At 42.3% G+C, this 16393-nt stretch overlaps 1 protein-coding gene across 1 annotated transcript in view; it reads right to left on the reverse strand.

Moving 5' to 3' along the window:
* UROC1 (urocanate hydratase 1) overlaps positions 1–16393 on the reverse strand; it is a gene marked incomplete at its 5' end in the record, with an annotated part of 37399 nt that extends 21006 nt beyond the window's left edge. The window contains 8 exons of the mRNA XM_084214503.1: positions 1166–1309; positions 1886–1952; positions 2866–2927; positions 3588–3716; positions 6486–6545; positions 6937–7030; positions 9590–9720; positions 16268–16393. Coding sequence (XP_084070629.1) covers positions 1166–1309; positions 1886–1952; positions 2866–2927; positions 3588–3716; positions 6486–6545; positions 6937–7030; positions 9590–9720; positions 16268–16393 — 813 coding nt within the window. The remainder of the gene's footprint in view (positions 1–1165; positions 1310–1885; positions 1953–2865; positions 2928–3587; positions 3717–6485; positions 6546–6936; positions 7031–9589; positions 9721–16267) is intronic.

A 16393-nucleotide genomic window follows, 5' to 3' on the forward strand; every position in this document is an offset into this window, starting at 1 on the left:
TTCAGCTGAGTTTCTTTCCCACGGTCCTTTTCTTACTTAGCCAAAGTCACAGGCCTGAGCCATGGCTTTACAAGGGCTCTCTTTTATAAAGCCTTACTTATCTGTAACAACCAGGGACCATCACTACCATTTTCACAGAATTGCAGAGCAACATCCTTAGAGCTGTTGCAGTGCTTGTGCACTCCTCCTTCCATCTGGCTGCTAGAACAGAATCCTATGATAAGCACTAGGTGTTGGGAAAACCTAGTGCTACCTTTTTATGTGGAAATGTATTTCACTCAAACCATGCAGGCATACATACTTTACCAAATGATGATGTTTGTGTTCTGCATTAGATGATACTTAAGGATATCTGTGGATTCTGTCATCCACTATTCTCATTGCATGGCCATTAGCAGCCTTCCAACCACAAATCATTATTAGGTTCTCTTTGTTTATGGGAAGAAATAACTGGGATGTTTTAGCACATTAGGAACAGAGAAATTTCCCACAGGAGGGAAGACTCTCTACAAAGATGTACTGTGGGAGAGCTTTGGGAACAGGAAAAATGGCACTACAGAGCTTCTCCCACATCAGCACTTTCTCCCAGCAGAACTCACCTCCATTGCCTAAAAACTGTGATTCTCATAAGTGCTTGTGATTAACCTCAGAAGTCAACTTTAAAAGTCCCACTGACTTCAAGGAATCACAACATCAAGCAGCTTCATTAGTACCAATCTTGGTGAGTGAACAATGCCAACATTTTTAATGGGTACTTCCCATTGCAGCTGATAAGGGTGCTGGAGGCTGTGAAGGTTAATCAAAGTTAAATAATGTAACTAACACATTCTTAACATAGACTATTTTTGGCATAAGAGAATGCAGCTCTCATGGGAATTGCCTGTGGAGGTTACACTTTTTCACACACACACTGGGAATGGCTCATCTGACAGCATCATTCTGCATCATTTGTGAAGCAATTCTAAGTCCACATCTTTGCAGTCTGATCCAATGAACAAATGAATAGAGAGTGGAAAAGCAGCGAAAAATGTTCAGTAATGGAAAAAAGAGACATATCTTAAAAAATAGAATATTTTCAGGGTTTGGTTCCTTGAGGAAGCTGTCAGATCAGAAGAAGGGGGTTCTCACTCGGCGTGAGGAGACAGAACGGCAGCGCTGCTCTCACCTCGGCGATGATCCCCACGCAGCCCGCGATGACGGCAGCCTTGGCCTGGGCCCCGCTCATGCCCCCGAGGCCAGAGGTGACAAACACCTTCCCAGACAGCTCCTCTGCCTTCAGGTACCGCCGGCCTGCGTTGAGCACCGTCAGCTGCACACAACAAACACAGCCGTCAGCAGCAGCCACTGCACCGCAGCCCTGAGAGATAAACGGCTTCTGTCCCTTCAGCAAACAGACTTTGGAACCCTGGGGTCATCAGCACCACGAAACACTTTAATCCTTGAAGAAGGAAATATGTCTCAAAATGATGTTGTGAAACCATCTGTCCTCGTTATCCTTATTTCTCTCACCACGAAATAAAATCAGGGGCTCCCAGCATGCTGCTCTTGTGATAGAGAGACTTAAGGGTGGTGGCAAAGGACAGCAAAGGAAAACAGCCAAGAAAATTGTTTTATATAGCACATTTGCTCAATTAATGCTTCATGTATTGTAGCTGAATATGAGCTCAGACTGAGACTTTGGTTGCAAATCCCTTCAAGTCTATGTTATGGATAAGACAAATCTAAGTGAAAAAACATTAATTTTTTTAATGGAACAGGCAATGAGAATTTCTTTAGTAGTAGCCAGAAGTTCCTGTCACAGCAATCCAACCCACTTCCATAGCCAGCCACCACGGGAGAAATCCTGCTCCAGGAGGTGCTGACAGAGCTTTCCCCAGGTCCTTACCACAGTGCCATGGACTATTCCCTGAGGCCCAATGTAGCAGTAGCTCCCTGCAGTCATCTGCCCATACCTGGGGACAGCAAGGAACACAGTGACACCACACATTGCTCAGCCTGGAGTGGCACTTGTCCACCTGTTTCCAGTACAACAAAAAATCCCCTGTGCTTCACTTTGTTGTGAAGGCACAAAAAAGGTCTGCTGTTACCAAATTCTCAACTGAAGAGTTTTACCATTAGCAATGCACCAACATATTTTTGGAAGAGTTTTTAGCTCATTAAATTGGGTTCAAAAATACATGGATGAAAACCTGAGTGTAAATTTGTGTTCAACACAGTGACTGGGACCAAAGGACTCTTTTTCACCTCACAGGAATCTCTGTGTCACTGGGTTTCAGTGCACTCCTGCCTCTCAGACACAGGGCCACTGTGGAAGCTTTTAGCCCAGAATGGTTGACCACATTCATACTAAATTCCCAGAGAAGTGGGGCAGCTCATTGGCTGTTTTAATTTATTCTCTCCTTGGTACACAAAAGAATGATAATCTTGTGCTCATCAACAGTAGAAGAGCACATAAAAATCATTTTAAAATGATCACTTTCTACTTCAAAGTTTCTTTTAGCATGAAAGAATGTTTTATAACTTATGTTTTCCATAGACTGCAAAACAACCACTGAAAATTAGAACTAGCAAGTGCTTTAAGTGGGTTTTGATTAAGGCTTTAGGCTATTGTTCTGCCAAGCTTCACACAAAACCTAATATTAATTCCTAACAGACCTCAATTACATCCTTATATATGTGGCTGAACATAACTCAAACTCTGAAGTAATTTCATTTAAGTGTGCATTAATGCTTTGCAGCATCAGTACTTCATGCAGCCCAGTTGAAATGCATCTGTATTAGAAATTTTAACCAGTCACCGCTTGATGTCTGAATTATATTTTAGTCAAGTATTTGATATATTTTAATAGTGAGCTATCTCCTTACATTGTTACACCCAAAGCAAACATCTTCTCATATTCATCTCTGGAGGAATAGTTGGGAATAACCTAAGAAAACAACAAAAATAAAATCCACATAAGCAAATTAGAGATTTAAGCAGGTCTTTTAAACAGCCTTAATTTATTTAACTATTTCTGTAACTATTAAATAAGCAGAAAAACATTAGAAACAGGTGGAGTGATCCAGGTGTTTTATTTCATGTATTCTAGCATTAGAAAAAAAGATGCCCAGTCTTGTGGCACTGTGACTGCCACACAGGTTTTAAGGAGAGCAGTTCTCCAGCCACAGAACTGCAGGGGAATGGATATTGAATGGCTCCAGAGATTAGCAAGGGACCAGCATTTCCACTTGGCCCCCTTGCCTTCCAAGCAAAGCAGTCCAGATATCTGAGTCTCTGATTAATAATCATGTTTGCTTACTGAGGGCTTTTAAATCTTCTAGACTGAGCCTAGCTGAACTGTTTGGGGCAAGGAGGTGTCCCAGCCTCAGTCAGAACAGAGGTTCTCTAATCAGGAGGAGGCTGTTCCCTCCATCACTGCGACCAGCACACGTGAGGTGACAGCAGCTGTGCTGGAAAAAACACTGCAGAACTTGGAGCCCAGAGTCTCCTGTGTGTTGCAGTAAATTCAGACAGTATAAATCATATTTTAACTCAGCCAACACTTGAAAAGGAAATGGAATATGAGGGAAAAGAAGGCAATACCTACCATGCCATTGGTAATGATTAAACGAGGAGCGCGCTGGTGGCTGGGGAAGAGCCCCAGGGGATGCCCACTGTACATCACCAGCGTCTGCTCTTCTGTCATCTCTGACAAATACTGCATTACCAACCAGAACTGAAATGGAAAGCAAGGAAAAGAGGGACTTTGCATCTTACATTTCCTGGTTTTTGTGAAGCTGCTCATCTTGAAGAATGAAGACAGCAACAGAGGTAATGAGGTTCATTCACATGTGGAATAACAGAGCTCTCAACACATTCTTGCTTTCAATAAAGTCCTTTAAGAGATATCACTCACAAGGAAACACAAATCATCAACTAACAAAAGTCTGAATAAGTTCCAGAATAATTTCTCCAGTACAAACCCCAGATATCCTTCACTTTTAAGCCATTCTAATTTTATCTTGAGATTAACCACTTGTATTTGGCACTTTTCTGGCAATCCTTCCAAAGCTAAAGTAAAAAATTTTCCCTATAGAGGTGATTAAATACTCATGCTTATTGTTGATCCTAATCTGAAATTCAGCATTTTCTAGTGCAATAAATGGTTTTTATAATGTGCACTTCAAAATTAAATAGCTTTTCTTCTCAAGGGAAAAAAGAGCTCTCATTGTGTACACACAAGAAAATCCAGGATGCATCCTGGAGTACACAAATGTATTTCAGCCTTTTCTGCATAATTCAATAGTTACTCTTGAGTAATGCCAAAATGTACACTTTGACCATCTAATTTGACTTTAAATTTAACTGTAATCCATCATTGTCTATGACAAAGCCCAATAAACTCCACAGGACTTCTAGTATGTGCCAACTAGGCCTGTGAGAAACTTCCCTGTGCAATAATGGAATTGAACAATTACTTGAAACTACAGTTTCTGTAGGGACACAAACAAAATTTTGAGGGGGAAAAACCCCCCAGAACTTCTGATCAAGGAAGGAGCATCAATGACAAATAAACACAGGCACTTCAGCTCTGAGGCTGTGATCAGAATTAAAAATGGAACAGATTTGAAGCCAGTCCCTTCTAGCACAGCCAATTCCCCAAGCTGCAGGTTCAGTTGAACTGAAAAGAGTTAATCAAGTTACTGTCTTGCTTTTTATAGCTTGGTTTATGAAAAATGTTGAATAATTTAATTCATAGGACAGAAGAGGTGCTGAACTCTCAACTCCCTAGCAGTCTGGGAAAAACATCCTGATAAAACTAGAAGCTGTAAGATAAATGGGCCTTTTGGCATTGAAAGACGTAACTAGCAAGGAGGAAGACCTGTTAAGTTAGCTCTGGACATAGCTTTTTTCATTTGAAATTATCCAGAAGAAAGCACAGGTCTGCATGGATGACATAAACCAAACTGAACCTTTTTACTGTGAGTTTTGCAATGTTAGAACTTTCAAATTTTTTTAGTGCTGTTTTCAAGCTACAAACAGAATAAAATGTTCTGTGGTAACTGAATCATTCATGTGATTGCTCCTCTAAGTAAACAAAAATAAAAAGGCTTTGTTTGCTCTGCTGTGAAACAACTGCAAGTCATAGGACTGGTTCAGATGAGAACAAGAGAAAAGAATATTTCTGACTTTGGCAGCACTTCTACCTCACCTTGCAGCCCAGCATCTGCCTAAGGATTGTCAGACCAATATATAAACTGCTGGCACCTCAGAAATGCTGTAACACTCATGGGTAAGAGGCAATATTGAACTGGCATTTACTAATTAATGCACAGAATAAAGAAATGGTGAGCACTGCCATGATACCTCTCTTTGAAACAAAAAGGCAGAACAGTTTTGCCTCAAAATCTACCTAAGGCTTCCATTTAAGTTCTAGATTAAATGTACCAGATGAGGAAATTGAAATATGAATTTTTCCTGTAATCACAAATAAGAAACCCCAGACTGGGGAGAAATCCCAGGTCACTCAGTCCCTGCTACAGTGAGGAACCCTCTCCCCAAGCTAGGAAATTCATTCCCACATTAGTTTTGCTTGGGCTCTTTAATAACCAAGAGGCCAGGTTCAGATAAAGCCACAGTAAGGTGCATATGTGATTCTTTATGACAGAAGCTGCCTCTTTAGGTCAGCTTTTGCCAATTCCAGTCAGAATTCAAGACCCTCCCAGCCTTCAGGAGTGATGCTGCTCTCCAGAGGGATGTAGCCTCCTGCCTGTGCTGATTCTGACCTGCACTGCAAACAGAACTCTAAATATGTTGCTGATTCCAAAGATCTCCTGAAAATGCTTCTCACATGCATTTTGCAACACTTAGAATGGAGTGTATTTATTGTATTTATTGACCTTTTTTAATATAAGAGAACAAACACAATTTAAAACATTCTCTGATTTTAGAGAAGCTTTTAACCACCTGCCATTATTCTTAGAAGGTAAAGGTTAATGTGCAGCATGAACTGACCAGCTAGCACAAATATTAGCAGCTAATCTGATTTACTCGGAAAAGGGACTCAGAATGGCACATTCTTCAATCAAAGACTTTTTTTATTCCACTACTTGTGAAAAATGTTGCAAAAGTCCCACAAACAAACAGAAGACAAGCTTTTCTGTTTTTTAGATTTAGGCTCTAAAATGATCTGTGCTGAATACTCAGGCCCATGCATATGCATCAAAGAAAGACAAAGAACTGGCCTTCTATCATCCTCCACAGCCCAGTGTGTTTGTGGTGTCATGTTTGGGTTCCAGTTGGGCTGTCTGTGCTCTCCCTACTAAATAAAGCTCTCTCCATCTACGCAGTTCATAACTGAGCACTCCCCTATCCAAACAGGATGTTTTGGAGGATTTTAAGGCAACAACTGCCAAGAATGATCCCAAACTGCCTTAGCAGAATGTGTGTGGGGGAGGGTGAAACTGGCTCTGTAAAGCAAACTGCAAACCCAGCAATGTCCTACCTGTGCCCAGTTGCTGAAGACCTGTCCATTTCCTCCATAAGTGACAAGCTCCTGAGGAAACTAAAAAAGGCAATTCAACATTAAGGCAAGCACTTTTCTCAAACCTTTTACTGTATCTCTGAGCTATTTTTGCCATCTCAGTAATAAATATTTTCTAGAGGTTATTGCATCAAAACTCTCTATGTTCTTGAAATCAGGAAGTACCATTGTAAAAGTGGTAAGTTAAGAATAAAAAAAATAATATTATTTTTCAAAATTAGGTGTTTGTTACTGTAACACTGTCCCTGGGATGAGCTTCCAAAGACACAGGAAGCATCAGCACTAATTTTTCAACATAAATTATAGAAGCAATGTACCAAGAGCTGAGGTCTTTGTCTCAAGCAGTGACCAAGCTCTTGCATACAGTGTCTGTATGTCTAAAGGAATCCAGATTCCTTTTACTGTACCTTACCTGAGCCACAGAGGGATCCAGGTTATTCATGATCATCAGCATGATGGCAGCAGCTGATTTGGTCTTGCAAGGGTATTCTCCTATGGGGTAAGCTCTGAAAGGGTAGGCACAAAAATTTGGAAGAAAAACTCCAGCTCACAAGAGCAACCAGAACAACACACCCCACACAAATACCTCTGCATGCCAAGGATACTCAAACTTGTTTGGGTTGCAGGCTTCTATTCAGGGGGAGGAAGAATAAAGGAAAAAAAAAAGCACAGATCTGAAGTTACATTTGTACCTCAACAGGCAAATCAGGTTTTAACTATTATCAGAACTAAGCAAAACCAAGAAATTGCATTTGGCTTATCATTTGCTGAATTATTTAATCACAATTGATAAATGTGGTGGCCAAGAACGCTCACTCCTTTTAACTTCATTTTTTTCAGGGGTGGTGGAAGTGGCCTCTGCAACAGTTGCTGGGCCAAGCAGCCAAGCCCTGCAGTGCCAAGGAAAGCAGCATCACTGGAAGCTGCCTTCAGTGCCATCCACCCTTGCTATTTAAGATTGTATCTAAGAAAAAAACCACTCAGCCCGAGTTTCAGACTGCAAGAAACGCTCAAAACCTGAACTAGTTAGGAGAAATTTGGACCTTTTCACTAAAATGCACTTCATCCTCAAGCTGAGAGGTGAGGCAGGGCAAACAGTCTCAAAGTTAGCCCAGCTCAGGTGCCTGGCACTGATGTCCTTAGTGCACCTGCTGTGGCCATCTCATTGTTGTCTTCTCCTCCCCCATCTACTTGTGCATAAAATTGCTCTAAAACTCCTACTCTTGGATTTATACTGTAGCTGTTTAGGGCAGGGACAGTTTCTCTGCTGTGTCTGCCCAGCTTTTAGTACAATTGTGCTGAGGCCTCTAAGGTATGACAGCTGAAGGAAGCAGGAGCACTGATCAAGAGTTTTAGTCCTTCCTTTTCTGTAAGCAACACCACCATTACCAAGGCTGAAAACTCCTGAAGAGGGGACAGGATCTTTTGGCATGGTTTCTAATGACCTTCCTTTTATTGGACCTCGGATCTTCAGTGGCTGGACACTTGCTTTGTGCAGGGAAAGTTACACTGAAAAGGTCAGGCTGAAGTGTGCCAATGACAAAAAAATAATTGGACATCCACTGTCCAGCTCATGAGCCAAGATCTGGAATGCATATTCCACAGATTCAGCAAGGGGGCTCCTCCCATGATCCCATGCACTTTATCCTGGCTTTTTACATCAGGACACTAAAACAAATGCCTTGTAGTCATTGCCAAACCAGGAGGGAAAGCCTTTGAGTTTTTCCACAATGCTTTTTTCATTAGGGATTTCTGCAGTTCTAAACTTGATAAAAGAGCATTTCTGTGGAATGATACCAATTCATCAAGAGGAGATATTTACACATAATATTGCTCAGAGCATAAGAAACCCTACATGAGTTGAGTGCTCTGGCATTGGAACGTGACTTAAATGGAGCCATGGTCCCTGGGACATACAAAACAAAAATCAAATGCTCTCAGACTACAGAGATCAAAAGGCACTTTCTCATTGTGAGAATACAACAATCTATTAGAAAATGATCAGTGAAACAATCACAAAATAAAAAAATACTTGAAGTTGTCGAAGGATCACTGATGCCAGTGATGGAAACAAGCTGCTGGACTGTTTCAGCCAGGCCTGCTTGGAAGGTGTCACCATCTGTAGTTTAGTACAGGGTCCTCTGAAGTCTAGCCCTGCAAAAACTTTCAGATAGTCTTCTATTTCTCCCCTCCTTAGCTGATTTCTGCAAGAGCTCACCCCAAGCTAATATGAACAGCATAGAAACATGGCTGTCTGTGGAAATCAGAGTCTTTTCTATTGCTTTATTCAGATTTCTCTACGGACATTAACCAGGCCCCTGCTGATGCAGAAAGGAATCAATCAGTCTAAAAAAAGCAGCTAGCCCCTGGCAGCCCTCACTAAATCTGTTCTGCTTCACAAACATTAGACCCAGCAGCCCTAGAATGAAGTGATGGTCCAAGACCAACAGGCACAGCTTATTACACACCAGGGTCACCTAAAGGTTCCAATGGAAAAAATGTGCTGCCTTACTTTTCAAGCCCAGAGATCTTCCTCTGCTCTGAGAGCAGGCTCAACCAACCATCCATCCACCTGGTCTTACTTCTGGCTTCATCTGGGACTTGACTGGCACCAGCTCAGAACCATTGCAAGTTTCCTGCCAAGGCTGAAGGTCTCTCAGTGATGACTGGCCCCTGCAAACCCAGCCCTGCCACGGGGCAGAGTGTTTGGGATCCCCTGTGTGGGGCACCACACACAGCCAGGCTCAGTCCCTCACCTGTGCTGACTGAGCTCTCCAGCAGCCAGACTGCCCAGGCCCACCACAGCCTGTCCAGAGGGGAACTCTGCTTCCCTCCCAGTCCCATGGAGCATCACAAAACATGTAAGTAATCCTCCCTGGAAATAAAATCACTGCAATACACTGAACATCCAAATTATCACATGATGAGCTTCATTACTATGCCATGAAAACTTCTGCAAGAAGTAAATTAGGATGCATCAAGGCCACTCTTTAAAGGTCAGTTCCACAGGTGAAAGCTGGCAAGCAAATGGCAGCTGAATACAACATGAACCATCCAGTCCTCACCTCATCTCAATATCAGGGCAGAATCTGTACATGTAGATGTGGCCATACAGCCTGAGCTCCTCAGCAAATTCCAGCGCCAGCTTCTTTTGGATTTCAGGTGGGAAATAACGCAAGGCATTGCGCAGAGCCAGCTGCCAAAAAACACACACACAAAAATAAACAAGAGAGAAAACACGAGGTACAAGAGAAAGGGAGGTAGGTGGGTGGCCCTGAACTTTAACCAGACTCAGCTGGAAGCCTGCCTAAGTTGTTGCAAGGACAATGCAATTCAAAAGGCTAAGCTCACACCAGGGGAGCTTCATTCCTGCTTCCCTATTGAAATGTCTCTACCTGCACCTTTCCTTGTAGGTTCAATCAGGGTAAACATGAGACCATCCCCTTCCCACCTGCCTCCCCAAACCTGCATGGAGAGACCTTGGGGATTTGGTAAGTAGTGCTCAATCTTAACATCAGACACAGACAAATTCTCTCTCACAGTGCCAGGGCCACTGGACTACCAAGCAAACATTGTTCAAAAATCCTTAAAACTAAATCCCTAAACTCCCAGACACTGAAGATCCTACAGTACTTTCCATTCAAAACAGGACCTTGGCCCAGAGTTATGTGACACTCCCAGATGAAGATGCTAGTGGGCTAAGTTTTATTATAGATTCCCTCCATTTAGCATCCTAATGCATTGCAGAGGGTGTTGGGTTGTATTATTTTATTGATGTTACATGTATCACTTCCAAATTAGCTAAAGTGATTACTAGGCACTCAGCTAAATCCTGCAGATGACACTACGTGGCTCACACTCCCTATTGGCTTCAAAGACATTAGCCATGGTTTGCAAAGTACAATATGTCCTTTTGCATGAAAGAACCCATAAATAAATCATTATCTTTAGTCAGCCTGCTAAGGCATGTCTCTGTATTCTGTGTTTCATTTGATTAAAACCATAATGAGAACAAAGATTTTGTCATCTTTAAATAGCCAGTTTCATGCAAAGATCTTATAAGTTCCCTGGCAAATGGCAACACCATCCAAAGGATTTTTAGATGAAAAGATTCACAAATCATATGGAATTTCATATCCTCCTTTGGCTGATTTTTTAATGGCTGTGGAAAAGATAGAAAGGGATCAAGTTTGCTTCCAAATCTGATAACAGCTCAGGTTTTGAGAGGGCTGAGTAAAGATCTTGTACTCCTGTCACTGGTGGTTCACTTATGGAAGTGGCCCCTGGAGGGGCTGAAGGGTGGGCAGTAGTGCAGATATCCAGAGCAAAACATCTAGAATCATCCACTGTAATTATCATCCCCAGCCACCCTGGTAAGCAGTGCTAAAAAACCCCGCAAAACCCTCAGCTCAGCAACAAAACACCTTATTCACCTGCCCCTGGTCTGGCTGTGATGGTTGGAGCTTCAGCTACTTCCTCTGAGCACTCTGGTCTCATCCCTGGGAGCAAAAGGAACAATAAAACTAAAATGCCTCCTACTGAGGGAGGTTTTTGTTTGCACACCTGCTCCTGAGCTTCAAGATCAGTGAGGTTCTGCTGATTTACACCACCTGAGGATCAGACCAGTAAAATCCTACAAATTTGAATTGCCATTCCACACAGAGAATGATGAGGGGGAAAATCTATTTACCAGATGAGAAGATGCAGATTCCATCTTCTAATGCCACTTCATTCTTCTCCAGTTAGATAAGCAGTCATTTTCAAGGGCATGCTATTAATAACACAAAAATCCCACCTACATCCACACAATGACAAAATTCACAGGGATTTCCAAAGTCAGGCTCAGAGGTGAGCAGCCATCAGAGGGGGTTCTAGATATGAGAAATTTCTAAAGCAAAAATAAAATCACCTGCACCCCTAAAACCAACAAAACCAAGAGGCACACATTGGTGTTTTGGCTGCCTTTGAGAACTAGGCTTCCATTGTGGCAAGGATCACCCACAGTCTTTGATCAATATACTATTTGCATTAAAATGAAACTGATGGGCAAATGTTTTTCTTCACCATTTAATTCAAGCAAGAAAAATCTGTTTTGATTTTCAAATAAATTCACTTAGATTGAGCCTCTATCCTATTAATGTTACACATGTTCAGAAGCCTGAATTTTGATGATGCAAACATTAATGAAACATGAACTTGAACGTTACGTGAAATGTGGGAAAGGCACCTTGCACAGACAATAGAGGTCTTATAAAAGAGGATTACGACTATGGCTTGTTTAGCTGAATGGAATAAAGGTGATATTTGATTGCTGTCTCACTGCAGATAAATGACAACGCAAGAAGAAGCTTCAGGGAAATGCTGAAAAGGAATAAATAGCTGTGAATTACCTGTAAAAAATGTAGTCTTGAAATTAGAAGAATTTAAATGTAAGATATTGTGAAACAATCTCTCAATAAAAGAGCCAGAGTGCTCAAAATTGCTTAGATGAAACCTGACTGCTTTATGAAAGGGAAATGGTCATGTGCATTGGGAAAAAATTTACATGTTCATTATTGAGAAATAAACTGAATAATCTGAGAAAGACACCCAAGGAGGAAATTCAAATAGGCTGATCATTATGCTTTTGTGGGAAGACAATATATTTCATTAAAGCACCAAAAAAACCATTATCCTAGCCTTTTAGAAGGATTTATTTACCTCTGTCACATTGTATTTGGAATTTTTTTTTGCATTTGATATTTAGGTGTTCTTCCTTTTCATATTTCCGTTGACGGAAGCTTAAGCTGCACATGCTCAGTACCTCTGAAAAAGTAGGTCCAGAGTTCACTGCCTTCAAAAATATTACTTGCAGTTATAATCCTGAGTTTCATAGGCTCTTTTTAAAAAATATCTGCTCTGAATTTGCTGAGTTAGTGATTTAATTCAACCCTGCGCAATGTAAGCAAATGAAAAGTCTTCATCTTAAATCTGCCAGCTGGATTTAACATTTTGTTCTTGTGTTTAAGCTATAATCACTATTAGGGTGTCTTCTTTAACACACTCCCCAGAATTTTATATTATAACAGGATTCTACTGCTATTTAATCAAGATTTAGGCCTCTCAACACTAAAATATAATCAAGACAGCTCCAATGTAATCCAATCAATCAGCTGTAAATTTCTTTGGTAGGGTATTCTCTTGAGAAATCAAGTAAACGAGCCTGTTTGTTAATTGGTGTGTGTTGAGGAGCCAGAAGGAAGCCTCTTCAGAAGGAATGTCATTCATTTCCATTTTCTGAAATGGATCAGCAGGACTTCCAATTTCAGGCCCTTGAGACACTCAAGCATTGAGGGTTGCAGTCTCTGTTTACTGAGGGAAAGGGGAGCACACGGAAAGGCAGTGACTGGTGTAACTCCACAATTTCATTCTGTGTTCTGCCCCTTTTCCAGGGGAGATGGTGCTGCCCTCCCACCTGGAATCCTCTGCCTGATGACATCCAGACCCAGGATCTTTGGTGGCACTATTCTCTGAGCAGCAAGTAAGATTGTTTCTTTTATCACTCTGCCTGATAGGTCCCAGTTTCAATCAGCTCAGCTGGGAAGTAAACATGGAGATTTTTTACTGGTCATTGCCATAAATGGGTGTGAAAGTTTAACCAAGTTCTTTATCAGCCAGATGTCCCAAAACAGGAGCCAAAACACGAGCCTTCCCAAACCACATAGAAATTTGTTGAAGTAGCCTCAGTTCTGGATGTGCAAAGAAATCATAAAGGTCAAACATTCCATTTCTCCACCAGAAGGCTAGAGAACAGCTTCAGGTGCTGAATGAGTTTCCAGGCTCTGGTTTTCAGCTCCTCATCCTGAGATGTGCCCAAGCAGGAGGTCCCAGCTGCTCCCCAAGGAATAGGGAGCCAAGCAGAGCCAGCACAGCCAGGGCAGGCAACTCACCCACCTTGTGCTACCTGAGGGAGCAGAGCAGAGCAGCCCAGGGATGGCAGCCAGGGCCACCAGCAGGTCTGGTCATCAGGCCAGCCCAGGCTGACCTGCAGGTCCAGGACCAAGCTGGAAGTGCAAGTCAGGACCAGGTGTGGTGATGCTACCATGGAGAGATGGAGCACAGAGACCCCCAGAGAGGTTCAGAGTGGGATGTCAGCCCCCAGGAGGGAGAGCAGACCCAGGAGAGCCATGGCTGAGTGCAGGGACACCCTGAACAGAACCAAAGACACTCCCAGCATAGGGGAGGCTGAACCCCAGGCCCCAGCCCAAATGGAGCCCCCGAGCCTATGGGCAGAGGGGGTGGGAGGAGACCTCAGGAGAGGCTCATCAGGTATCAGGGCCATTACTGACCTCATGCTGCCCCAGAAACACAAGATACTGCAATCAGGGCAGAGAGGATCCTGCTGGGTAGCAGGGGGACTGTAACATGACTTGGCTCTGAGATCCATCCTGTCTGGATAAAGCCATCCCATTTTTCCTGATCCTGAGCAACACAGAGAAGTGTCCATTGTTTCCAAGTTGCTCCAGCTTTATTGGAACATCAGTGAGTACAAAGCATGCAATGTCCCTGTTCTGCAGAGCACACACCACACCTAGATTTTAATGGTAGTTTCTTTGAGGCGTATTTACATTAAGATACAGATGCTGAGACACAGAAAGCTAGGGTTTCCTGAGCTGTGGAGGGAGGGAAAGAGAGAGGATGTGGCTGTTTCAGGCCTCAGGCAAAGAATGCTGAAGGAAGAGAATTCAGGAAACATATAATCAGAATCAGTTCTGAGATATGGCTCAATTTATCCAAGAAGATTAAAGCTGGTATGATAGGAAGAATTAGGTACTTCTTCAGCAAGTCCCAAAACACACAGTTCTTTATAAATCTCACTTACAGGATTTCTGTTATAACCACAAAAGGAGGCCCAAGAAAATAAAACATTGGCAGTGGTAAGGTTTATTATTGTAACAAGAACTAAAACTGGAATGAAGGCATATGAAAAGAGGGAGAAATCCAGAGGAAATCAGCGGAGCATTATTAACTTCACTTCTGTCAAAGCTTCCCCTGAATATTTCAATTAGAAAGTGAACATGAAGCCATATATAAAGACAAGTCTTATAATATGTTCAGCATTACACACTGTCAACAACATCTGGAAGCCTGTCTCAAGATGACTTTAAAAAACCCTTATAGACAGACAATCTTCCATCTACATGCTTTTCTAAGCATGGAACACTTCTTAAAAAAAGAGATTTGACTTTTCAGATATGAAAAAAATACCAGCTGAGCCTCTAATTCTCTTAAGAGTTTAAGGTGGAGGACTAACCATAGAGTAAATCATAAAGGAAGCCTTAAAACCTCTAATAGTCTAATGAAATACCCAATAGCATGACCTGTTATCATGTGCAGTAGGCAAAATGGAGAAATGAGAAGTGGATGTTACACAGTCAGCTGAGGGCAGAAAACCAGTCAACTGCTCCAAACCTTAAAGGAGGCAGGAAACTATTCCAGTTTCTATATAGGGAGGGAAGATCTTGTCATTGCCTTCCCCTCCACAGGTTAGAGAGCAAGGTTTGGCATCCTCTTGAGAGACACCATCTCCTGAAATTGGGACTCCTTTCTGCTACATCAGACTTCTGGGGAGAAGGGATTTAGGAAAGGCAAGGAATAAAACAGAGATGATTGGCAATGTTCTGACATGCAGTGAAACTCACTCCCCACTCCTTTATCTTCACAGCCATCACCACAGCCCTTCTGCTCACTTAGTAACCACATTTCCACGGGCCTGAGCTGTCACAGGCACAGGCAGGATGCCTCAGCCATGAATGCTCCTGACATTGAAGTAAATCCTCTTTGGATACCTCACAGCTGTTCCTCTTTCTACCCTTTGACTAGACTCTCCTCTGTTTGTGGAAGTGACTTTGAAAGAATTTGACTGCTGATGCCAGTGGGGAACTCCCACGAAGGCAAGGAAGTTGTGTGCAAGTTGTTATTGGGGAAGGAACTTCTGTGCTCTGAGCAGAATGTCTCAGTATAAGTGAGGTTACATGTGATGAAGCACAGGCTTCCAAGCTGAGGAACCCACCTTGTCCTCTCCCACACAAATTCCTAAGCATCTCCACCCACTGACCATTATTTTCTGCTGCTGATGTTTTTAGTCTTGAACATGAAATAATGCAATGATTACTTTGGTGTGTACGAAGACTATTTAAACAAAAAGAGGAAAATAATTACGCAACTAAAGACAAATCATTAACTCCCTACAAACTCACCTGAAATTCATGCCCAGACTTCTGTATAAAATAAGTCATCTTTGGGTTTTTTATGCAAATACACATATGTGTAGCTGCTACCATGATGTTGATTCATCAATTCATCACCTTTGATGTTTATTGTATTGGAGGAGTTAGCTTTCACTGATATACACATGCAATGGTTTTGCAACAGCATTGTGAATTTCACCTCTGTGAAACAATGCTGGATTGACAGCACTGATGTCTAATGCTTCTTGTTTAGCTATTTAAAGTCATGGAAGGTGCTGTGCAGAAAACCTCCCTCACATCAACCCAATTATTCTGGAGGAGGAAGAAAGGAAGCGAGCAGAAGAGCTTCCAGTCCTTTGTCCCATTACAGAGTGAATTATAACACCAAAGAAATACATTTGACACAAAGTTAGCTTCCAATTCAGAAAAGCATTTGAGGCAATCAGGTTTGCTGCCCCAAGCTGCCTTTATCTGAAAGGAAGAGAAACGAGGCCCTGTGACAGCCCATGTTACCTTTTTCTCCTGAGCAGTGAGATTGGGTGTTCTCACGGGTGCGTGGGGTATTCCTTTTCTCCGACCTTTGTTTTCAGGCAGGGGGTTCAGAGGAAGGCCACTACAGATTTCCTTCAGGCTGGTCAT

Source organism: Fringilla coelebs (genome assembly GCF_963513975.1).
Source record: "Fringilla coelebs genome assembly, chromosome: 13".
NCBI lineage: Eukaryota > Metazoa > Chordata > Aves > Passeriformes > Fringillidae > Fringilla > Fringilla coelebs.